General features: G+C 36.1%; 1 protein-coding gene across 4 annotated transcripts in view; it reads right to left on the reverse strand.

The window, feature by feature from the left end:
* The window catches only part of AFG2A (AAA ATPase AFG2A), a 362,532-nt gene that overhangs the window by 211,607 nt on the left and 124,379 nt on the right, over nucleotides 1–26,546 (reverse strand). For 3 of the 4 annotated variants that reach the window (XM_040474516.1, XM_040474509.1, XM_040474525.1), the window contains exon 14: nucleotides 18,662–18,788. The exons of the other annotated variant lie outside the window; for it this stretch is intronic. In XM_040474516.1, the coding sequence (XP_040330450.1) occupies nucleotides 18,662–18,788 (127 nt within the window). The remainder of the gene's footprint in view (nucleotides 1–18,661; nucleotides 18,789–26,546) is intronic. 4 annotated transcript variants of the gene reach the window in all.

Genomic DNA, 26,546 nt, shown 5'->3' on the forward strand with positions numbered 1-26,546 from the left:
ATTCATTCATTTGGTCAGTTAGTCATATATCATGCAACACATACAAACTATGGCAATCTTTGGTATTCATGAACAGTATTCATAAGGTCTTTGTATTATAATTATAATAAGAACTAACATTTATATCATGTATAAATATGTGCAAAACATCTTCACTATATATTATAATCAACCTTTGACTCTTTCCTGGCTTTATAATCTGCTATAAAAGGGAAAACATTAGATTTGTGTTAAGATGTAGGAATGGGAGGCAGCCCTAGAGAGTCACTTGAAAGTTACAGAATTAAATACAATACTAAAGTTAAATTTCCTAATTATTAAAGACTAGTGCTCTTTTTCATAAGCCACTACAAGATTTTAATATATAACCTTTATCAGCAATGCTTCTTCCTTCACTGGTCTGTGGTTTCTCAGTCTTTCATCAAACGAAAAGCTTAATGAGGCCTTTTATTATCTTATTAAAGGTAAAATCTGAAGGCTATCCACAAATTTAGGTGTCTATGCTAACCAGATAATATCAAATTCTATACTAAATCAGAATTCAAGGGTTCATAGGTCATGAACCTCAAATCATGGTGAGGACAATTTCTTAATACTTTAAAAAAAGAAAAGATTAAATGAAACAAATTTTCATTCTTAGAAATTTAACATCTGAATTTACAAGAACTAGAAGAGAATCTCATGTAAAGGGCTACAGGGTGAAGTTATCACAATTTCCTGGCTAACATAGCATGCTAATCCTGATTAATGATACGAACAAAATAGATTATAGTGATAAAAGTACCATATAATATACCAGTGTCTTCATCAATTTATATAATAATGATGTTTTGGGGTAATTCTTTTATGTACAAAACTCTTATTTAAAAAAGTGGAATCATTAAATATTTTAAACAAAAACAAACTTAAAGAATCATGTTGGTGATTATATGCATGTATATACATGGCTATCCAGGGCCTAATAATATTATGGGGATGAGAAAGGTAAAATGAAAGAATATATGTCAGCTTAAAACTGGACAGCAATGGTTTTAACTTTAAAATGACAAAGAGTTATTTATCCCTTTCATGTACTACTTCCTGGAATTAGGAAACTGTTTTCTTTTATATAACACCCTCCTCAGGTTATTCAGAGGCACACTACATTATGAAACTTTAAATTTTATTTTGTTTTTTAATAGATTTTTTAAAGTTTATTTATCTTGAGAGAGAGAGAGAGAGAGAGAGCAAGTGGGGAAGGGACAGAGAGAGGGAGAGACAAAATCCCAAGCAGCTTCACACTGTCAGCACAGAGCCAGACACTGGGCTCAATCCCACAAACTGTGAGATCATGACCTGAGCCAAGATCAAGAGTTAGACACTTAACTGACTAAGCCACCTAGGTGCCCCTGAAAATTTAAATTTCAAAACTATGTAGTGTAGAATAAATACTGTTAAATTGTCCATACTACCCAAAGCAATCTACAGATTTAATGCAATTTCTATCAAGTACCAACAGCATTTTCACAGAACCAGAACAAATAATCCTAAAATTTGTACAGAACCACAAAAGACCCCAAATAGCCAGAGCAAGAAAAATAAAACTGGAGGTATCACAACTCCAGACTTCAAAATATACTGCAAAGGTGGAGTAATCAAAACAGTATAATACTTGCACAAAAACAGACACATAAATCAATGGAACAGAATAGGGAGCCCAGACATAAACTCATATGGTTTGTAATTATATGGTCAATTAATCTTCAACAAAGGAGGCGAGAATATGCAATGGGAAAAAGACAGTCTCTTCAACAAATGATGCTGGGAAAACTGGACAGATACAGGCAAAAGAATGAAACTGGATCAGTTTCTTTCACCATACAGAAAAATAAACTCAAAATGGATTAAGGACTTAAATGTGAGATCTGAAACCATAAAACTCCTAGAAGAGAGCAAGGGCAGTAATTTTCAGTAATTTTTCTGACATTGGTCATAGCAACATTTTTCTAGATAGGTCTCTTGAAGCAGGGGAGACAAAAGCAAAAATAATCTTATGGGACTACACCAAAATAAAAAGCTTCTGCACAGCAAATAAAATAATCACCAAAACTAAAGACAACATATTGAATAGGAGAAGATATTTGCAAATGACACACCCAAAAGGGGTTAGTATCCAAAATACATAAAGGACTTATACAACTCAACACTCAAAAATCAAATAATCCAATTTAAAATGGGCAGAAGACATGAAGACATTTCTTTAAAGAAGACATACAGATGGCCAACAGACACACAAAAAAATGCTCAGCATCATTAATTATTAGGGAAACACAAATCAAAACCACAATGAGATATCACCTCACACCTATCAGAATGGCTAAAATCAAAAACACAAGACACAAGTGTTGGCGAGGATGCTGAGAAAAAGGAACCCTCTTGCATTGTTGATGGGAATGCAAACTGGTACAGCCACTGTGGAAAAACAGTATGGAGGTTGAGTTCCTCAGAAATTAACAAAAGAATTACCTGGGGTGCCTGGGTGGCTCAGTCGGTTAAGTGTCCAACTGTGGCTCAGGTCATGATCTCATGGTTCGTGGGTTCAAGCTCCACACTGGGCTCTGTGCAGACAGCTCAGAGCCTGGAGCCTGCTTCAGATTCTGTGTCTCCCTCTCTCTCTCTGCCCCTCCCCTGCTCATTCTCTCTCTCTCTCTCAAAACTAAACATTAAAAAAATTTTTAAAAATAGAATTACCATATAATCCCGTAATCGTACTACTGGGTATTTACCCAAAGAATATGAAAACACTAATTCAAAAAGATATGTGCACCCTTATGTTTACTGCAGCATTATTTACAAGAGCCAAATTACGGAAGCAGCCCAAGTATCCATTGATAGATGAAAGCATAAATAAGATGTAAAATAATATATATATGTATATATATACACACACACACACACATATATACATATGTAATCTATATCTATCTATCTATCTATCTATCTATCTATCTACACATATACATATGTGTATACACACACACAATTCAGCCATAAAAAGGAATGAAATCTTGCCATTTATAACAACATAGATGGATCTAGAGGGTATAATGCTAAGTAAGTTAGAGAAAGACGAATACTGTATGATTTCACTCATGTGTAGACTTTCAGAAACAAAACAAATGAATAACAACAAAGAAAAGAGACAAACCAAAAAACAGACTATAGAGAACTGATGGTTACCAGAGAACTGATGGTGAAATAGGTGAAGGGAATTAAGAGTACACTTATCTTGATGAGCACTGAGTAATGTATAGAACTGTTGAATCACTATAAATTGTACAAGTAATTGAGACTAATATAGCACTGTATGTTAACTCTACTGGAATTAAAATAAAATTTAAAAAATCAGTAAATGAATGATAAAATAAAACAATGGTAAAAAATAAAAAAGAACAACTATATAGTGTAGATGCTATAAAATGTAAAATTTTTAACAAATATAGATATAGAATATAGTCATTTGGTAGCACATCATAACAATACATGAGAAACAGACATGCCATAGGATAAAAAATTAGGTATTTGGAGGAATAGGAAACACTGACTTAAAATACTGCCTTTAAGACTTATTTAGTTCCTGAACCACGGCAAGCTATTGAATCTCTCTGGACATCAATTTTCTGATCTCTAAAACATAAGCAGAAATATTACTTTGCAGGGTCATTAGAATTACAGATTATGTGAATAATAAATTAGCTCAATTAAAAGTGGTAATAATTGGGGCTCCTGGGTGGCTCAGTCAGTTGAGTGTCCGACTTCGGCTCAGGTCATGATCTCGTGGATCTCCTTCTCTCTCTGCACATCACCCACTTGCACACGCTCTCACTCTCTCTCTCTCTCAAAAATAAATAAATGTAAAAACATTTTTTTTAAAATAAAAAAGTGGTAATAATTAGTATTAGCTATATTTCTGATTTTTTATTCCCTTCATGTATTCAATTTTGTTTTATGTTTCCTTCGATGTAATGCCTAAGAAAAAAATCCTGCAATTAAATGTATAAAAGCACATAATATTATTCATATTTATATAGATAGATGTATTTGTAATATTCAACATACACTTTATAGCTTTGTCTGAACTACCATTTTACTTCTTTGTTTTCCATGAAGAAAATCCTTGCTGCTTATGAGAACACTTGGCTTTCCTCACTGTCTGAAGGGATACAGGTTTAGGTCACAAACATGGATGTGAAATATCAACATATGGAAACTTGGCTGCAGAACACTCTTCTCCTTCCCAATTTGGCCAACTATGTAGGCAGGGCAATCAATTATCACCAAAATATGCTCACAAATTTAACTAAAAGAAAGAAGTTTTATGAGAAATTATTCTTAATTATCTTAATTGTGATTAAACATGCAACCACAGTACTTCCACAAGGCCATCAGAGGAGTTAGCTTAAGCTCTGAGCTTAGTATGCATTTTTCTATTCAATAAATATATTATTGAACTACCCAAAACATCTTCTGCTAAACGTTTAGCACTCCCAAGAAAAAGATACATAAATAGTATATTACTGGTGATAAAATGAGGTTAAAAAATAAGAAAAACTATGTTTCTCAATGAAGAACATATAAGTTAAAAAGATATACAAGTTAGCTCAGCAAATTATTTTAACTTCAAATCAGCAAAATTAGAGTTGATATGAAAAAGCTGATGTTTTCAAAATGCATTAACATAGCTAAGAAGAATATGTAAGGCAGGTCTCTTTCATACTAATTGCTTACTAGGAGTTCCAGGTACTTGGAAAAATCAGTAAACAACAAAAATCCTTGCCCTTATGGAGCTTACGTTGAAAAATATACAACAACAAACACTGTAAATAAGTAAACTTATGGTAATAAATACTATAGAAAAAACAATTGAGTAACATAAAAAGGTGACCGGGAGAACTAGAGAGAGAAAAGGAGCTGGAATATCTACAGTGTCAGATAACTGATATGGTCATTGTCTAAGAGGTGCAGTATTATTATTGGTTCAGAAAAGTGAAATAGTCATATGAGCATTTCCTAGTTCTTACAATCCCTAGCATTTTATAACGTGGGTTATAATTGTCAATAAAAAAGAAAGTCAGACATTTTTGTAGGACACGTTTGTTTTTGCCTCTCCATCACCTAGCACATTCTGGCATATAGCAGGTGCTCAAAAAATATTTGGTGAATGACTCATTCTAAGCCAATAAACACACAGTTTATCTGAACAGTTCTGGTCCAAAATTTAGTTCAGGGGTCACCAACTTTTTTTAAAGGGCCAGATAGTAAATATTTTTATCTTGTTGGCCAAATGGTCAATGCAACAATAGGTGTGGCTATGTTCCAATAAAAGTTTATTTTCAAAAACAGGCAGAGAGCACAGAAGTTTTCTTGTCTCTGCTTAGTTTATTCTGTATCTATCTAATTACTTCAAGTCTTCTGTTAAATTTTCCTAAGAATATAAGCAGTAAATTTATCATTTACTGGCTAATGCTTACTTTTTTCAATTCTAATCAACTAAATCAAATAAACAAAACATAACTACAGTAATAACAACATACAAACTCTAGTTCTCCTTCCTTCTCTCCTCTCCCTCTTTTCCCTTATCCCTTTCTGTTTTCTAAGTCAAAACTAATAACTTCACTTAAACTATGAATAAAACTACTACACTGGCTGATGGTATATCATAGTTTTAATGAGAAAGAACACATACACAGAGCACTACCAGCCATCTGGTAATACAAAGTAAATGTCAGAGACTGAATTAAAGTTTATAAATGCAAAGCAAAAGCTGATCATCAAAATATGGCTCAGTTAGTTAAGTGTCTGACTTTGACTCAGGTCATTATCTCATGGTTCATGAGTTGGAGCCCCACATCGGACTGTGCTGACAGCTTGGAGCTGGAGCCTTTTTTGGATTCTGTGACTCCCTCTCTCTGCTCCTTCCTCACTCATGCTATGTCTCTCCTCTCTCTCAAAAACAAACATTTAAAAAAATGTTAAATGTACAATCAATTTAAAGACATTAAGTCTGACACAGAATTTAAGAATTAATTTAGATTAGTGGCTTAAAGCATGAGTTCTGAAATTAAACTGCCTGGATTTGTTAAACTGCCAACTCCAGTGAATAAAGCCACTTACTAAATCTTTCTAAGTAACTGTTTCGTCAGCAGTAAAACAGGGACAATAATAGTGACTACCTCATAAGGTTAATACACTTAATAAAATATCAGCCATCTATTGGCCTTTGAAAAAACACACCTGTATTTTATCAACAGGAAGCGAGTACATCATTAAGCATAAAGATATGGAATTAATGAAGGACTCCCAAATATACAAAAGTATCTTAAATGTGCTTGAGAGGCGCCTGGGTGGCTCAGTCGGTTAAGCGTCTGCTTCGGCTCAGGTCATGATCTCGCGGTTTGTGAATTCGAGCCCCATGTTGGGCTCTATGCTGACAGCTCAGAGCCTGGAGCTGCTTCGGATTCTGTGTTTCCTCCTCTCTCTGCTCCTCCCATGCTCATGCTCTGTCTTTCTCTGTCTCTTAATAATAAATGTGTTTTTTTTAAATGTGTTTGAAAATATAATTGTGCTCCCCTTTCCTTCACCTTTCTACTTAGATAAAATATAGTACCTCTTGTTTTATCTTATTACATCAAATACTCTTTTTTTGCACTTAAAAAAAAAAGAAACTTCAAAATCAAGATTTCCAAAAGGTACTAGTATTATAATTGCTTATCACTTTTTTTTCCATAACAAAACATACTTCTGAATAAGTCTGTCATCAAACAAGTAACCTTTAGCCCATAAATTTGACTGGCATAATAGATTGAAAACCTGCTAGAAGGTAAACAATATTACTTGATATGCAACATAATGATCCAAAGCACTTGTCTGGTTCACCCGCACTGTCTCTTCCAGGAGACAGAAGTATAATCTAGCATTCGAAGGAAGGAAAGGAGGGAGGGAGGGGAAAAAAAGTACATTTTCATAATTTTAGATATACTTTATTACAATAACAACCAGTCTGGAAACTGTCCTTAATATATGCATAACAAACTGACTTTTGTTACTGGATAACTTCTCTAGAAGATTTATTTGTAAAACTCTAGTTTGCCAGTCAAATTCTCTAAGAATCTTTCCAGCACTAAAATTCTACCCCCTTTTGCCCTGAAAGCTGGGTAGCAATGTTTGCAAGCAAAATCTTTGCTAGGTTAGTTCTAAGCCCACTAAGGCAGTGACAAACAAAAGTCTGCATAAATGCTTATCAAAAGATAAGCAAAGAGCTGAGATGCAAAAGGCTTTACCTCCAAGTGAGGAGAAACTGTTGCTGAAGTAAAGCTGACATTTTCCTTGCATTTACGATCAAAAAGTTTTTTTTTTCAAGTGTGTTTAATGATCAGGTTTATTGAGGTATGCTTTACATACTGTAAAATTCACTATGTTTAGTTTTACAGTTAGAAGGGTTTTGACAAATATATATAGTCCCATAATCACCACCACAACCAAAATGTAGAATATTTCCATCATCCCCAAAAGTTTCCTCATGGCACTTTGTGGTTAATCCCCACCCCACCCCCCCCCATACCTCCCAACTCCCAGATCTGATTTCTGTCCCTGTGGTCCTGCCTTTTCCAGATTGTCACATAACTAGAATCAGTCAGTATATTCTGTAACCTTTTGTGTTTGGCTTCTTTCACTGGCATAATACTCTTACAATTCTTCTACCTTACTGCATATATTAGAAATGTATTTCTTTTTTTTATAGCTAAGTGGTACTTCATTGTATGAACATATCAGAATTTCTTTATTCATTCATCAGTTGATAGATCTTAGGGGCTGTTTAGGTGATTATGAATAAAGTGGCTATAAACATTTACTTACAGGTCTTTGTGTAAACAAATGGTTTCATTTCTTTCGGATAAATACCTAGGAGTATAGTTGCTATATATTAAGGTAAGTGTATATTTAACTCTATAAGAAGCCTTTTATTAAAAAAGATTGAGGGGCACCTGGGTGGCTCAGTTGGTTAAGCATCCGACTTCGGCTTAGGTCATGCTCTCGCAGTTTGTGAGTTTGAGCCTCACATCAGGCTCTGTGCCGACAGCTCAGAGCCTGGAGCCTGCTTTGGATTCTGTGTCTCCCTCTCTCTCTCTGCCCCTCCCTTGCTCATGCTCTGTCTCTCTCTCTCTCTCTCTGAAAAAATAAATAAACATAAAAAAAAAAAAGATTGATAAACTCTGGGGAAAAAAAGCTACTACACTGGCTGATGGTATACTCTAGTTCTTATGAGAGAGAACACACACAACACTACTAATATTGCACAATTTACGGTGCTAAAGAATACACTGGTATGGCATAAAATACATATAATATTATATTTGACTAGAACCAATTAGATATCATAAGCAAATCACTCAGCACATGCTGGATGCCTAGTACTTACTTAATGACTGCTAGTTCTCTCTCTACTGTTCAGCTTTCCCTTTCTCAAGGTTCCAACCTCACCCCAACCCAAACTTACATAAATCTACACTTAATTTCAAATCATTATTTGTAAAATAAATTATACAGTAGGACACAAACAAAAATTTCAGCTATTACTTTTTTTTTTTTTTTTTTTTTTTTTTTTTTTAGTTTAGTATTTTTGAGAGAGAGAGCAGGGGAGGGGCAGACAGAGAGGGAGAGAGAGAATCCCAAGCAGGCCTCGCACTGTCAGCACAGAGCCCAATGTGGGGCTCAGATTCATGAAGCATGAGATCATGACCTGAGCTGAAATCAAGAGTCAGACACCTAACCGACAAAGCCACCCAGGCATCCCACAGCTATTACTTTTTAAAGCAAAGCCAGTTCCACTCATTTCCTTAAGTCACTCGTACTTTGGGATGGAGGAGGGGACTCCTTTAAAGGCAGTAGATGCCGCTCTCAGAAAACATTTTAGGTGAGCATCACCACCTTGTGTCGAAACAGAGTAACTGCAATACCAAATTCATTGTCAAATACAGACCAACACATTGCAGAGACCAGAAGCTAGGTGATCAGAGATGCATTTCTCCAAATCCACGATGATATATATGCCAGTACAATAGTGCAAACAAAGTTTGGACTGTACATGTTTTACGATTATAATACTTTAAAATTTACCTGCATTTCAAATTAGATCATATGTATCATGAAGAAAAGAACTGAGTTTTCTTTTATAACATGTCCTTTCTGATACTCTTGCACATCCTTCCCAAACACACATACACACACACGCACACACACACACACAAACTGAATAGAATGCCAGGCACAAAAATGGCACATTATTGAGAATACTCTCTATGCACTTGAAAAATAATCACCAATTTAGTCCTTCTACAAATGACTTTAAAATATTCAATATATGGCTTCAGATTTAGTTCTTGGCTACACTGAAAATCAAATATGGGATTCTAGGAGCATTATTAAGAATACAAGGGAAGAAGCATTTACAAATTTAAAAGTGATTCAACTTTAAATAATCATATAGACATTTCTGTTGTAGCTCAAAATTATTTTTACAGTCATGTGAAGTTTTAAAAAATAGCGTATTAAATAGACCAAAACATTACAAATATTGTAACACTGATCAGACATCTGTGAAAGGAGAAAATATGCAGCTCAACAAGTTTTCCTTTTTCTAAGAGTAATAAATTTTGAGTGAAAAAGTTAAGGTGTTCTTCAACTGTCAACCAAAGTTTTTATTACACAATAGCAGCCTTAAGGCTGATTTATGGCTTTCCCCCCCTTTTCTGACAATCAAGTGTTTAAAAAGAAAAGTCATTTTTGCACACCTGGATAATATCTGCTTGCTTTATATAACATGTTTGAAGAAGGGAACTTTTCAATAACATGAAAGTTGGGGGAGGTGATACCTGAAAAAGCTTTAAAAAAAAAAAAACCACTCAGAAATTTGTTTGGTAAATGGCATCCTCTTATGTAGCATTTGGAAAATCTATTATTATCTGAGTCACAAAATAGAATTTTTGGATGTGAATGATATATTCTGGGATTATCTAGTACATTTTTGACAGGTACAGAATCAGAGGCCCAGAGAGGCTAAATAATTTCAAAGGATACTTAGTTTGTTAGCAACAGAGCTAGAATTAGAAACAAAGATCCCCAAATCTGTGTCTGTCTCGTTTCTCCCATTGCTTCTCTCTCACTGTCCATTTCAGGCCTTTCTATCACATTTTGCTTGTAACATTCTAGTCCCTATCATCTTTGCCATCTGTCTCCTTTACCTACAGACTCATTTCTCCAGTTAAATTGCTTACATTATGCAAAAGCCCCTCTCCAATACTATGCATATTCCAAAAACTCATCCAGAAATGCAAAGGTTTAAGAAGGCCTGTGCCCAAAACACTATAAACATAATGTTCAAAGAAGAAAATTACACAACTTCTCATATAATACAATACCTCTAATATCACAAATTCATGAAAGTGCAGCTGCGAAAGTGGAGGTAAGTGATGAGGACATTAGTTACATATTTCAGCATTGTTTGAAAGCTAAAAAAAATTCATTTTAAATAATTTAATTTCTAAATTTCATGAATGTAACTTAAGTCTTGTCTATTTCCATCAGAGAAAACAGAAAGCATTTCAGAATATGTATTCTTAAGGTAAAACAAGGTGAGTTTTACTTTCAACTGTTCCTAAATTATTTAAGTTAAACTATTTTTCAAAAAATCAGAAATTCTTCTTGGTAATTAAGATATATAATGCCTCTGCTATTAACAATGTAAGACACACATCAGGAATGGCAGAAACAGAATCCCACACTTGACAAATTAGAAAGATCTATCGGATCTAATGAGATGAATTTATAAGAATTAATGCCTCTATTTCTAAGGCCTAATTAATGCCTCTATTTCCAAGGCCTCATTAATTCTAAGAATTAATGCCTCTATTGTTAAGGAAAACAAATCTCTGAGAAGCATATAAAACATAGGAAAAGCTTAAGAGGAGCTGAACTTGAAGGAAGACCTCTAGATCTGACTGCACTGTGGCTCAACTTCTAAGACTTAAATCAAATTAATCAAGCCCAAGGCAGGGAAATTATAACTTAGCAGAAGACTCTGAGGAAAGACTTGGGCTTCTTAGTTTTGTTTTTGTTTTGTTCTTGATGACTTTAAATTCCACAGCAGTCCACAGTGTGATTCAGCTGGCAAATAAACTAACACAATTCTGGAATGCATTAGCAGAAGCATAGTATTCAGATTAAAGGCATTAAGTGTCTCACTAAACTCTGAACTGATCAGAACACAACCTATTACAGTGTATTCACTTGTGGATGCCATAATTTGAGAGAAAGGAACAAATGGTAACAGTGCAGAGGGGGTAAAAAAAAAAAAAGGATAAGAATGCCAAAGATGAAATAAAACAAGATGTCAAGCCTGGAGAAGAGAAGACTAGTTGGTGAGATACAATGTAAAGATAAGACAGGCTGTATGTAGAAGCTTTGGGGAGACACAAAACAGCTCGTTCAGTAGAAACAACAAACTTCCTAATAGTCTGAGACAAAGACAGAGGGGTCTGTCTCATGAGTTGGTAAGTCCCCCCACCTCCTCTGCCTCAATCAGTGTAGGTGAGTAGGCAAAGGATGGAGAAATGATGGGTAGGAATTTTTAAATGAGGGGTCAATGTATCAGAAGGATAACTAGACTATCAAAGTCGTCCAAGTTGTCTCCAATCTTGAAAAAATTAATTTCTTTCTTTGAATGTTTACTTCTTTATTTTGAGAGAGAGAGAGCGAGCATGAGAGGGAGCTCAGAGGAGGGCAGAGAGAGAGGAAGAGAGTGAAACCTAAGTGGGCTTTGTGCTATCAGTGTGGAGCTGGACATGGGGCTTGATCTCACAAACTTGAAATCATGATCTGAGCTGAAATCAAGAGTCAGAGGCTTGACCAACTGAGCCACCCTGGTGCCCCAAGACATTAATTTCCTTTACAACCTAGATGTTAAGGACAATACGTACTGTGTTGTTTACTTTTTCTCTAATTGAAGATTAGATGTACTCTATTTGCATGATGACATCAAATATTATTTACCAAACATAGCTAAGCACAGAATCTTAATTTCTCAAAATTTAAATATCTAAGCCTGAAAATTCCAATGATAACAAATACTAAAAAGGGCATTCAACTAAAAGCTAAAAACCAATGAAACTTTAAGATTCACATGCTATGAAGAAATACTTGTTATTCATATAATTTAAAAAACTGCATTTTTAGATTATGGATTTTGATGAGTCATTCAATTGAAAAGAATAATTATTTAGTCCATAAAACATATTTTAAAAAATTAAATATTAAAAGAACTTTCAAGAAGAGATGGAATATACTTGAAAAAATAAGAAGTTAAGGGGCGCCTGGGTGGCGCAGTCGGTTAAGCGTCCGACTTCAGCCAGGTCACGATCTCGCGGTCCGTGAGTTCGAGCCCCGCGTCAGGCTCTGGGCTGATGGCTCGGAGCCTGGAGCCTGTTTCCGATTCTGTGTCTCCCTCTCTCTCTGCCCCTCCCCCGTTCATGCTCTGTCTCTCTCTGTCCCAAAAATAAAATTAAAAACGTTGGAAAAAAAAATAAGTTAATACAACCTTTCTATTATTATTTATTTTAGGCCACTATATAGAATTTATTTTTAGAAAACGCAATATATTTAAACAATTATAGAAAAACTTTGTGGCTCATGTATGTACAACTCATATTAACAGACATTACTAAACTTCTAAAAGCTTATAAGGATAGATCAATAGTCAGTAAACTTTTTCTGTAAAGATCCAAATGGTAAATAATTTAGGCCTTATGGGCCATAAACACAATATTCTACTGTAACTACTCTGTTACAGTAGTACAAATGAAGTCATAGACAATAGATGAACAAATCAGGGTGACTGTGTTCTAATACAGCTTTATTTATGGGGACCAAAATTTGAATTCCATCTCATTTTTATTTTTCATCTCATAAAATTATTTTTCTTTTGATATTTTTCAACCATTTAAATATGTAAAAACCATTCTTAGATCATGAGAGGTACAAAAACAAGTGGTTGGCCAATTTGCTGACACCTGAAATAAACAGTCTTTATATTATCAGCATCTAAATGAGATATGACCCATATACACATACAACCTCTGACGGACTTCTCTTCTGTCATCTCTCCCAATTACCCATCCCCAAAGCTGAAACCTTTACAGCTGCTACCGTAATACATATAGTGAAAATATTTCAATCTTTAAAAACACAAAACAGGGGCACCTGAGTGTCTCAGTTGGTTAAATATCTTACTCTTGATTTTGGCTCAGGTTAGATCATAGAGCCTTAGGACTGAGCCCTGCATCCTCTGCTGACAGTGTGGGGCCTGCTTGGGATTCTCTCCCTTTCTCTGCTCCTCCCCTGCTTGCACTCTCTCTCTCTCTCAAAATAAATACTAAAAAATAAATAAATAAAAGTAAAAACACAAAACAAACACCTATCACTAATAATAAAACCACTCTGAGTCCCGTAAAATGAAGGTAAAGCTGAAATTAGAAGATGAACTTGGAGGAAGCCTCACAGGTCTGACCACATTAGGCTCTCCTTATAACCCCCCAAGACTCTCAACATCATTTTGATAAACAATATTAAATAAATATAAAATTTCCTAAAATACAAGAAGGTAAAGAATTTTAAGGTATTTAAAATTTGAAAATCTATTAGGTCAAGAAGTTTGCTTTTTAGTTCTGACTTAGCTGAGAACAGCAATTTTTTTTTTTTTGAAAGAAAGAGAGAGAGAGAGAGAGAGAGAGAGAGAGAGAGAGAGCGAGCATGAGCAGGGGAGGGACAGAGAGAGAGAGAGGGAGACACAGAATCCGAAGCAGGTTCTAGGCTCCCAGCTGTCAGCACAGAGCCCAACGTGGGGCTCGAACTCATGAACCTTGAGATCATGACCTGAGCTGAAGTCAGATGCTTAACCAACTGAGCCATTCAGGCACTGCCTGAGAACAGCAATATTAAAAGAATGGCATAACTAGGAAGAGTAGGGAGAAAAGCTATCTACAAACATACTTGTACAGTTTCTTCTAAAGGTATTTTTGGAACACAATTCACTTGAAAATTAGAAGCCACATATATTAGCTTCTCATTTGCTGACTTTTCTAAACATGTTAACTTTTTTCCATGTTACAAAAATATCCATAAAACCAACTTTTAGTGTGCAATATTCAAGAAATAAAAATATTATTTTTATAATAATAAAAATAATATTTATTTATAATATAATAATATAATAATATAATAATAAAAATATTTAACCCATCAAGTACATTTCCTCTTCCAGAAAAACTGGAAGGAAAATTAATGCCAGTTTATTACATCCATGAGCTAAACATACTAAGTTAGAAAATAATTCTGAACCCTGGGTTATTCAGTTATCTCTATATAACTTCCAAAATTTTCCTCAGCTGAACAATCTTTTCCATAGATGACTTAGAGAAGAATTTTCAAAGTTCTACAAATTTATTATTATAAGAAAAATGGGTTTATAGACTAGGGATGATACTTTACAATAGTAATAATTACTGAAGGCTTATTATATACTAGGCATCAGTACTAACAGTAATCAAATGACTAAATTCAAAATTATTCATAAAACTAAACTATTCTAAGGTTTGTTTAACACCTGGGAAAGATGACATGACCATTTCTTAATATTCAACACAAATGCATGAAATGTCATGGACTGGATGGACATTATATTCTTCTAAAGGGGGCACACAAATAACCACCTAACAAAGAACAATATTAAACTCCTACAGTTTGGGCTCTTTATTATTTGAGCATCAATAATAATTTAGCTGTTTGCTATTCTAAAGTCTCTTGATGCTGAGGAAATCCAGATGGTCATCCATCTAAAGACAATGTGTCTACCTGACATTATGCAATCTCATTTATCTTCATCTATCCTTGACATACTGCCATTCTTATGCAAAATGGACACAAGGGGATAGAACTTCTCTTCACTCATTTATCAGCTGGAAGAGAGGGTAGGGCATAAAAGGTCTATGGAGACTTCAGGATACTACCAGAGACCACAAGTAATCACTTTACTTAGCACAGTGTGCTACATCACAGCTAATGTATTTGACATGTAAATAAGACAAAGCAAGAAAGAGAACAATGTGATTCTTGAGCTATGTGTCTTACTTCCTTTGCTGAATCACCAGAATCCCCAAAAAACTCCAGTTTTAGTTTACCCAGACTATATGAAATTAAAATATTGTCCATAAAAGACGCTAACCACACACAACATATGGGTTACACAATGATGTCAATTTCACTCCTCTGGCAGTCCAAGAATTCTACTCCTTTTAACATACCAACTTAAAGTCACCATGACATAGAAGTTGTGGGTTAATAGGCAACAGGATTGTGAAGTATGCTAGCTAATTTACAAGGCCAAACACCTCAATTAAAATTTGGCCAAAGTTATACCAAATATTATTTCTTTGTCACTAGGATAGTCCTTTATTTTTTATTCCAGTTTTAAGCTAATAAAACATCTACCTTTTAGCATCAGTACATGAAATTTACTTTAATTATTTTCTCATCTATACTCTTCCTATTACAGTTTCCTTCAGACAAGGCAGGTAGTGAAAACTGTCTATTTCATAACAAGAAGTTTCCTTTCTTTTTATATTGTCTCTTATGGCTGTTTCTGTTTCTACTAGCATCTTCAGGGAACATTTTGAACAAACACCATGTTAAAATCACACATGCACTTAAAAGTTTTTTTTAAAGTACTACTATTAAATAAAGTACTATTAAATAACATACAAATAATGCTCTAAAATAGTTCTTCAGAGGAGAAAAATGTGGAAAGAAAAATGACTTTTGATATAGCACATATCATCTCAGTAGTAATAAAAGTATAATTACAAAAAGTACAATTATGAAAAAAACCATATTCCACACAAATATGGAATTCTACCTGAAATAGAAAAGAATTAAAATATTTTTTACAAAAATCATTGATAATTTGAAGTATTTTTTCCTGCACATTTACAGAATACAGTATACAGAACACTTAGATCCTGGTATAATGTACTAAATTCAAAATTGTACTTAAAAGTACAGCATATGATCTTGAAACTATTCTTATACCACTCAAAAATACTTTTTTCATTTACCAACTTCATGTTTTGCTGTCATGAATAATTTTATTATTTCATCCTTTACAAATTAAACAAATTTTTAAAAATTTAAATAGGAAATTAAAAACCTTTAGATTCCCCTGCCCTAATGAAAATAAGTTTGAATCTTACTAGCAAATACTTTCAGCATCTTAAAACAAATGTCCTCATCCAAAATTAGTTGCTTAAAAAAAAGTTGGATTTCTGGGGTGCCTGGGTGGCTCAGTTGGTTAAGCATCCAACTTTGGCTCAGGTCACGATCTCACAGTTTGTGGGTTAGATCCCTGTATTGGGATCTGTGCTGATAGCTCAGAGCCTGGAGCTTGCTTCAGATTCTGTGTCTCCCTCTCTCTCTCTCTGCCCCTCCCCTACTCGCGCTCTGTCTCTGTCTCTCAAAAATAAATAAAACGTTAAAAAAAAAAGTTGGATTTCTAATATTTAAAACCTAATCAAGGTATGTGCGTGATATACCTAATGTATGCATACATATGTATACATACATACATACAAACACACAAGCATACATATAAGTACACATACAAATATACATACATTTGTATATGAATAAATAGGTGTTGTGTAGAGCTGCTAAATTTGAGGTAATCTGTAATACAGCAAGAGAAAACTAAACAAGCACCAATCAGGCTGAGTTATACAGCTTGATTTAGAAGAACCCAGAGATCTGATATTTTTTGTCTGTATTTGAGAGAGAAAGGGGCGGAGAGAGAGAGAATTCCATGAGGAGCAGAGAGAGAGAGAGAAGTGGGGCTCACCTGGGGCTTGTGTTTTACCCAAAGTGGGGCACATGTTCACTCAAAGCAAGGCGCCCACCCGATTTGGGACTCGAACTCACAAACAGTGTGAGATCATGACCTGAGCAAGTCAGATACTTAACAACCGAGCCACCCAGGTGCCCAAACCCGGAGATGTTTATTGTAAGCCCAAAGTCCTGCTTGGAGAAATGTATCTAACATTGATGACATACATTATTAAGAAACCAAAGAAGGGCACTATTAGATTAGGCATTGTAGAGAAGGAAACCTAAGAAATTTTAGAGCTCATTAGCCATGGGGTAACCAGGAGAAAATGCCATAAAAATATAATGTATTCTTACCAGAAGGAAGATGTTTTTTCTGGATTTAGCACCTTTATTTGTGAAACCGAAAGGTAGGATTAGGTAATCTCTGAGGGCTCTTTCAGCCCTTTTTTTTTCTTTAATTTGAGAGAGAGAGAGAGAGACAGAGAGAGAGAGGAGAGGGAGAGGGAGAGGGAGAGGGAGGGAGAAAATCTTCAGCAGGTTCCATGCTCAGCTCAACATGGGGTTCAACCCCACAATCCTGGATCATGACCTAAGCCTAAACGAGGAGTTGGGACATTCAACCAACTGAGCCATCTAGGTGCCCTCTTTCAGCACTTTCTATTATGCTTGCTAAAATACAGTCCTATCTCTTTTTTTTATTTCATAGACATCAGAGATGTCTGAGCAGGGAGACAGATCCTATAAATGCTCAGAAATCACTTATCTTCTTATAAAATACTGCATCAGAAAGGAAATAATTTATTAAGGCCCAAAGCTTTCTCACCTGTATTTGATCAACAGGTCTTTACTACATAGTAAAATACCTAACTGGATGAAAGCAAAACTTGCTTTCCACATAAAAGCTCCTTTTATATCTTCAAAAGTATCATTTTTTTCTAATTCCCATTTTTAAAACTGGAAGTCTGTGTATATATACACAGGGAGGGAGGGACGAGCTCATAAGGTGATATATATGAAGCAATAATGTGAACAACAAAAAAAGAAAAATTGGTTCATGCTACAGGAGAAAATTTTTACACTCAATTTAAATCCTTACAAAAAATTTACACATTAAGTATAAATTAGGCATTTAAAATTTAGTGGATTCCCTTTATTAAACTAGACCTAGGGAGAATAAGTGGTAGCAATGGCTTGAAAGAGTCAGTTTTGCTGAGTTTAATGCCATACCTAATTTCTTAGAGAGATAAAATCCATGGTCATTTCTATTCTAATCACTCTGAAAGCAACTGCTAGGCCAAGAATTCTAGTAAGTTGTTGATAATAACTTGAGTGTAACTGATACTAAAAAGCCAGAAATTTACCTTAACATGAAGGAAAATGTTAAAAACTTCTCAAAAATAAATCAGATGACAAACAAAAAAAGAATTTCAGAACTTCAATTCTCTCTCTGAAAGTTTGATGCAACAATGATGGAGGGAAAATTCAAGGGGTTATAAAAGAGTTTCATTAATATCAAATCATAAGCAATGAAAACATAAAAGCTTTCCTCCGTTCCCTTTATTTCCTTTAGTTTAAGATTTTCAGTATCCTCAAATTAAAAACTGATTACAAAGTAATCTGACAGAAAAAATAAAACTAACATAATCAAATGATCCAGTTCTTGTTTTCACAGCACTCACACTGCTTTCTTTCTTACCTTGTCTATCCTATCTGGGCGGTTAGTAGCGGCCAAAATTGTCACGTTCTTTAACTGTTCAATACCATCCATTTCCGTTAAGAGCTGAGCCAGAACACGGTCAGCTACATTCCCAGCACCTGAAGAACTGATTTTTAAAAATAAAGTTTTAAAACTCTTTACCTACCCCCAAGTACTTTATTACTTTTAAAAGACTGTATATTATATAATAAAAAGGTTAGGTCTATTTCAAAATATAAAATGTTTGCTTCAGAATTCATTACTTGTTGAATTACCATATCAAAAAACTAACTATATTCAAATAATTTCTTTTCATCAACAACCACATTCATTTTTTTCTCCAATAATGAAATATAAAAGGTCTGGGAAGCAAGATATAAAATTTAAAACAGTTCATCAAATACACAGAAAATCATGTAATTTAATCAATATTTACATTTTATATGGCAAATATACTGATAGGAATTGGTAATAAAAAAACTAAAATAAAAACCCATTCCTCACATGAAGTTTAAAGCCTATGTGAAACAAAAAAACTTATACCCATAACAAATGGGGTATTTCTGATATACCCCGATATTTCAAAATATTAGTATTTTGGGGGAAGGATGTTAAGATGGCAGAGAAGTAGAGGAACTGGGATTTCCTCATCCCTAAAACACAGCAGTATCAAGGTCAGATCACTTGGAATACCAGGAAATCAATCTGCAGAGTGGCAGAAGGATCTCCACAGGTGGAGGGGGACAGCTTGGCAGGATGGAGGTGCGTGTATGTGAATTAGGGCAGATAAAATGGCCTAGGCAGGGAAGGAGGGAACCCCTTCTGTGGAGAGACAAAAGGGAGAAAAAGCCGAAGGGGCTGTGGAATTGCTGTATTGAGTTAGCACAAGAGGAAACCTCTCAGAGCATGACTAGGGAACGAGGCACGGAGAGAGTGCTAGTTTCTATTTTGCAAACAGCATTAGGAGCTGAAGCTCAGAGGTCTCAAAAGTACATGACTTTCTTCTAACCTGAGCTGATCCCATGTGTGTGCCTGTGGGGGAGGGAGCTGCCCCGGGGCACTGTAGCAATCTCAGGGACACACTGGGAGAGAACAGTCCCCTTCCTTGAGCACTATGGGAAGAGGGTTTATTGCCTCTTCAAGGAGAAATGACCCTGCAGGCGCCAGCCAAAGGCTTTTTATCAGCAGGGCTGAGGGGCACTACACCAGGACAGGGTCCAAAGGGTGCAGGCCCCTTAAGACATTGGGTTTTGAATCCCAGCCAAGGGCCTAGAAAGTGTGGGAGACTGTGGAACAGGGTAGGCTGACCTGCACTACTCTGTGAGGGCTGCATGAACAACATGCTTTAAGACACCCAGTTCAGTGAGAGGAAAATGGGATGTCACCTCCATGAACATGTGGAGGTTCAGTGAGCAACACAGCAGCCCCCAATGGAGGCAAGACCTGCTTACACCAAACCCACCGCTCCGTGCCTGGCAACTGCTTATCTACTGGAGGAAAACTGACATTGAGACAACCAGATGGCCGCTCCTCCAGACCGGCACAGCCACCGGTGCCAGCCACCAAGAGACAACTGTTTTTTGTTTTTGTCTGTTTGTCGGTCACTTTGTCTGTTTGTTGTTCTCTTTTTTGTTTCTACCCTTTTGTTTTCTTTTGGGATCAGGCTCATAGATTCTGATTTGTTTTTTGGTCAATTCTTATTTTATATATATAAATATTTTTTTTTCTATTTTGTTTGCTTAATCAGGCATTTTTACCTTAATCTTTTCACACTTTTTCTCTTCTTTTTCTTTATTTTCCTTTCTCTCTCTCTGGATTAAACGTTATAGTTCATTTGATTCTCTGCTTCATCTTCTTTTCTCCCTTTGATTTTTCTCTTTATTTTTTTTAAAAATCTTTTTTAATGTTTATTTATTTTTGAGACAGAGAGAGACAGAGCATGAACGGGGGAGGGTCAGAGAGAGAGACACAGAATCCGAAACAGGCTCCAGGATCTGAGCTGTCAGCACAGAGCCCGACGCGGGGCTCGAACTCATGGACCTTGAGATCATGACCTGAGCCGAAGTCGGATGCTTAACCAACTGAGCCACTCAGGCGCCCCTGATTTTTCTCTTTATATAGGATCAGCTTCCCCCCACCTTTCCTTTATCCCAGGGTTACTTCAAGAAACAAATCAAAGCACACCAGGTTGAAGTCAAAACACTTTGCCATGACAAGCAAGGAGAAGCCTTGCAGAGGACTGACCAGTGGGTTAGAGCAGCCAAAATGCAACAACAGCAGAGCGCATGCAACACATTCCAAAAACATTTCCTGAAGTGCCAATGTCTGGATAGTGTAGGACCCTTTTTTTAATATAGTAGTACTCACAGGTACAGGACACATAACAAGCTTTTAAAACACATAAAAGACAGGAATATAGCCAAAATGATTAAACAGAAGAATTCTCCTCAAAAGAAAATCCAGGAAGGAATGACAGTCAGAGAACTGTTGGAAACAGATATAAACAATATATTATATGAAAAATATAGAATAACAGTCATAAGACTAATAGCTGAGCTTGAAAAAAGCATAGATGGCAGCAGAGAATCTATTGCTGCAGAGATCAAAGACATAAGAAACAGTCATGATGAATTAAGAAATACTATAAATGAGATGCAAAATAAACTAGATGCTGAGACAGTGATGGTAGAAGAAGCAGAGGAGAGAACATGTGAAACAGAAGATAAAATTATGGAAAATGAAGAAGCTGAAAAATAGACGGAAAGGAAATAACTAGATCATGAGGGGAGAATTAGAGAGCTAAATGATTCCGTAAAATGAAACAATATCAAAATCATATGAGGTCCAGAAGAAGAAGAGCTGGAAACCAGGGCAGAAGGTTTATTTGAACAAATTATAGCTGAGAGCTTCACTAATCTGGGGAAGGAAGAAACAGGCATCTAAGTCCAAGAGGCACAGAGAACTCCCTTCAAAATCAACAAAAGCAGGTCGATACCATGATATATCATAGTGAAACTGGCAAAATACAAAGATAAAAAGAATTTTCAAAGCAGCTAGGGTCAAACGGGCCTTAATATACAAGGGTAGACATAAGGGTAGTAGACCTGTCCAATGAAACGTGGCAGGCCAGAAGGGAGAGGCAAGAAATATTCAATGTGCTGCATAGGAAAAATATGCAACCAAGAATCCATTATCTAGCAAGGCTGTCGTTCAGAATAGAAGGAAAGATAAAGACATTCCCAGACAAACAAAAACTGAGAGTTCATGACCACTAAACCAGTCATGCAAGAGATCCTAAGAGGGACTCCTTGAATGGAATGCTGCAAAGACTACAAAGGACCATAGACATCATCACAAGCACCAGACCTACTGATAACACAATGACAATAAATCTGTATCTTTCAATAATCACTCTGAATGTAAATGGACTAAATGACCCAATCAAAAGACACAGGGTATCAGAATGGATTAAAAACCAAGATCCATCTATATGCTGTCTACAGGAGACCCATTTTAGAGGTGAGGACACCTGCAGATTGAAAGTTAGGGAATGGAGAAACATCTATCGTGCTACTGGACATCAAAAGAAAGCTAGAGTAACCATATCTATATCAGACGAACTATATTTTAAAACAAAGACTTTAACAAGAGATGAAAAGGGCATTATATCATAATTAAAGGGTCTATCCATCAAGAAGACCTAACAACTGTAAATGTTTAAGCCCCCAACATGAAGGCACTCAAATGTATAAATCAATTAATCACAAAAATAAATAAATGTGTGGATAATAATACCGTGATTGTAGGGGACTTTAATACTCCACTTACAACAATGGACAGACCATCTAGGCAGAAAATCAATAAGGAAACAATGGCTCTGAATGATACACAGGACCACATGTATTTAACTGATATATTCAGAACTTTTCATAGAAAAGCAGAAGATCACACATTCTTCTCAAGTGCACATGAAACAATTTCCAATACAGATCACATACTGGGTCACAAAAGAGCGCTCAAGAAGTATAAAAAGACTGAGATCATACCATGCATATTTTCAGATCACAACGCTATGAAGCTTGAAATCAACCACAAGAAAAAAATTGGAAAGTACCCAAATACATGGAGTTTAAAGAACATCCTATTAAAGAATAAATGGGTCAAACAGGAAATTAAAGAAGAAATTAAAGAATTATATGGAAGCAAATGAACACATGACAGCCTACACTCTTTGGGATGCAGAAAAGGCAGTCCAAAGAGGAAAATACATTTCAATCCAGGCCTATCTCAAGAAACAAGAAAAATCCCAAATACACAACCTAACCGCACATCTAAAGGAGCTAGAAGCAGGGCAGCAAATAAACCCAAAGCCAGCAGCAGAAGAGAAATAATACAGATTAGAGCAGAAATAAACAATATAGAATATATATAGAATCCAACCACAAAATTCAGCAGGTACGCAGTGTGGAGAGGTGAACTTGGGGACAGAGAAGCCACGTAGGGCAGGGAGCTGCTTTTTCAGGCAGAAAGAGGACAGAGATGCAGGGGGAGAATATGGGAAAAGCACCCCTCCCCAAAAGCAGCTGGAGAGAAAGTGAAAAATTGGAAACAGCCACAGGGACTGAAGTAAAAAGGGAGAAAGGAGAGGATTTAAATTCCATTCAGACTATAAACAGGGGGGAATGCAGAGTCTGAAACACCACAGCTCAATACCTGGCGATGCTCTGGTGGAAAGGGCGAATCCCCAGGAGCAGAGTAGGGTCTGGGAGGTTCTCCGGCCACATGGGGAGAAGCAGTTGAACTGTTAGGAGAACATTTGGTAGAGGCTGTGAGGCCACCTGGGCCAAGCAGACCTCAGAGAACAGCCACATTCGTTGGTGCTGGAACAAGGTCATTGGGGGTGAAGCCTGGTACCAGATGTGTGTTGTGATTTTCCATAATCCCTGAGGTGCTGCTGCTACACTGTTTCATGAACTTTTTCTGGGGCGGGCTGGCACCTGGCTGCAGTCTCTGGGCATTGACAACAGCAAGATCCCACAAGCATTCCTGGATGCAGCTGGCACCTGGCTATTGCTTGGTGAGACCCTCCACAGAGGGGTGGAGCAGGTCAAAGCTGCAGTCCCTCAGAAGTGGGAGGCTGGGGAAGGCAGCCGCATCTGAGACAACTCATGGGAGGGAGGTGCTGCCTAGGGCTTGGCTATGGACTGTGGAAGTGGGGAGTGGATGAAAGCTGAAGATGAAGGATGGGTGCATGATTGCTGATTGGTAAGAACAGAGTTCCAACACTAGAGACTGGGTAGCTGGGTAACGCCATTTTCACCGCTCTGGCGCATGCACGTATGCAACTACAATTGCCACCACAATCCACCCCAGTAGACTAGTAGCACCATCTAGTGGAGAACGGAGCCGTTACACTAAAACCCACCCAACTGAGCCAACCTCACTCTTCAAGAACACAAGTCTCACTGCTTGCTTAGTTGATGGAATATAAAGCGCTTCATAGTTTGACTTCTAGGGGAAAATGAAGTAATGTCAGCTATATTTCAGTCTGTTAGCTGGTCAATCTATTCAATTTTCTTTCTTTCCTTTTTTCCCTTTTTTTCTCTTTTGTTTCTTTTCTTTTTCTTGAATACAGAAAGAAAAAATTCATTTTTATTTTCAATTCTTATTAAAAATGTTTTTCTTTAGTTTTTTTTTCTAGTATATTTTTACTTTTGTGTAAGTTTTTTCAAATTCTATTTTATTTCCATTATTTCATTTTAGTCTACTTTAGTGTATTATTTTTTTCAAATTTTCAAAAGATTTCCTTTCTACCCCTTTTTTTTCTAATCTATCAAGCCACTTTCAACACCCAGACCAAAATACACCTAGGATATAGCATCACTTATTCAATTTTGTGTGTGTGTGTGTGTTTAATTTTTTAATTTTAAATTTTTAAATTTTAATTTTTCTACCTCATTAATTCCTTTTCTCCCTTCAAAATGACAAAACAAAGGAATTCACCCCAAAAGAAAGAGCAGGAAGAAATGACACCCAGGGACTTAACCAACACAGATACAAGCAAGATGTCTGAACCACAATTTAGAATCATGATAACAGGAATAATAGCTGGAGTCGAAAATAGATTAGAATCCCTTTCTGCGGAGATAAAAGAAGTAAAAGCTAGTCAGGATGAAATAAAAAATGCTATAACTGAGCTGCAATCACAAATGGATGCCATGGCAGCAAGGATGGATGAGTCAGAACAGAGAATCAGCAAAATAAAGGACAAATTTATGGAGAATAACGAAGCAGAAAAAAAGAGGGAAATGAAGGCAAAAGAGCATGATTTAAGATTAGAGAAATCAGTGACTCATTAAAAAGGAACAACATCAGAATCATAGGGGTCCCAGAAGGGGAAGAGGGAGAAATAGGGGTAGAAGGGTTCCGTGAGCAAATCATAGTGGAAAACTTTCCTAACCTGGGGAAAGACACAGCCATCAAAATTCAGGAAGCACAGAGAACTCCCATTAGATTCAACAAAAACCAAACATCAACAAGGCATATCACAGTCAAATTCACAAAAAACTCAGGCAAGGAGAGAATCATGAGAGCAGCAAGGGAAAAAAAGTCCTTAACCTACAAGAGAAGACAGATCAGGTTTGCAGCATACCTAACCAAAGAAACTTGACAGGGCAGAAAGGAGTGGCAAGATACATTCAATGTGCTGAATCAGAAAAATATGCAGCCAAGAATTCTTTATCCAGCAAGGCTGTCATTCAAAATAGAAGGAGAGATAAAAAGTTTCCCAAACAAAACTAAAGGAATTTGTTACCACTAAACTAGCCCTGCAAGAAACTTTAAGGGGGACCCTCTTAGGGGAGAAAAGATGAAAAAATACATACATACATACATACATACATACATACATACATAAAGCAACAAAGATTAGAAAGGACCAGAGAACACCACCAGAAACTCCAACTCTACAAGCAATATAATGGCAATAAATTCATATCATTCGGTACTCACTCTAAACATCAATGGACTCAATGCTCCAATCAAAAGACATAGGGTAACACAATGGATAAGAAAACAAGATCCATCTGTATGCTGTTTACAAGAGACCCACTTTAGACCTAAAGACACCTTCAGATTGAAAGTAAGGGGATGGAGAACCATCTATCATGCTACTGGTCAACAAAAGAAAGCCAGAGTAACCTTACTTATATCAGACAATCTAGACTTTACAGACCGTATCAAGAGATGAAGGAGGACATTACATCATAATGAAGGAGTCTATCCACCAAGAAGACCTAACAATTGTAAACATTTATGCGCCAACAGTGGGAGCACCCAAATATATAAACCAATCATAAACATAAACTCATTGATAGCAATACCATAATAGTAGGAGACTTCAACACTCCACTCACAGCAATGGACAGATCATCTAATCAAAAAATCAACAAGGAAACAATAGCTTTGAATGACACACTGGACCAGATGGACTTAACAGATATATTCAGAACATTTCATCTTAAAGCAGCAGAATATACATTCTTCTCTAGTGCACATGGAACGTTCTCCAGAATAGACCACATACTGGGACACAAATCAGCCCTAAGTAAGTACAAAAGATCAAGATCATACCGTGCATATTTTCAGACCACAACGTTATGAAACTCGAAATCAACCATAAGAAAAAATTTGGAAAGGTAACAAATACTTGGAGACTGAAGAACATCCTACTACAGAATGAATGAGCCAACCAAGAAGTTAAAGAGGAAATTAAAAAGTATATGGAAGCCAATGAAAATGATAACACCACAACCCCAAACCTCTGGGACACAGCAAAGGCGGTCATAAGAGGAAAGTATATAGCAATGCAGGCCTTCCTAAAGAA

This window comes from Herpailurus yagouaroundi, unplaced genomic scaffold (assembly GCF_014898765.1).
Source record: "Herpailurus yagouaroundi ecotype Mexico unplaced genomic scaffold, PumYag 28, whole genome shotgun sequence".
Lineage (NCBI taxonomy): Eukaryota > Metazoa > Chordata > Mammalia > Carnivora > Felidae > Herpailurus > Herpailurus yagouaroundi.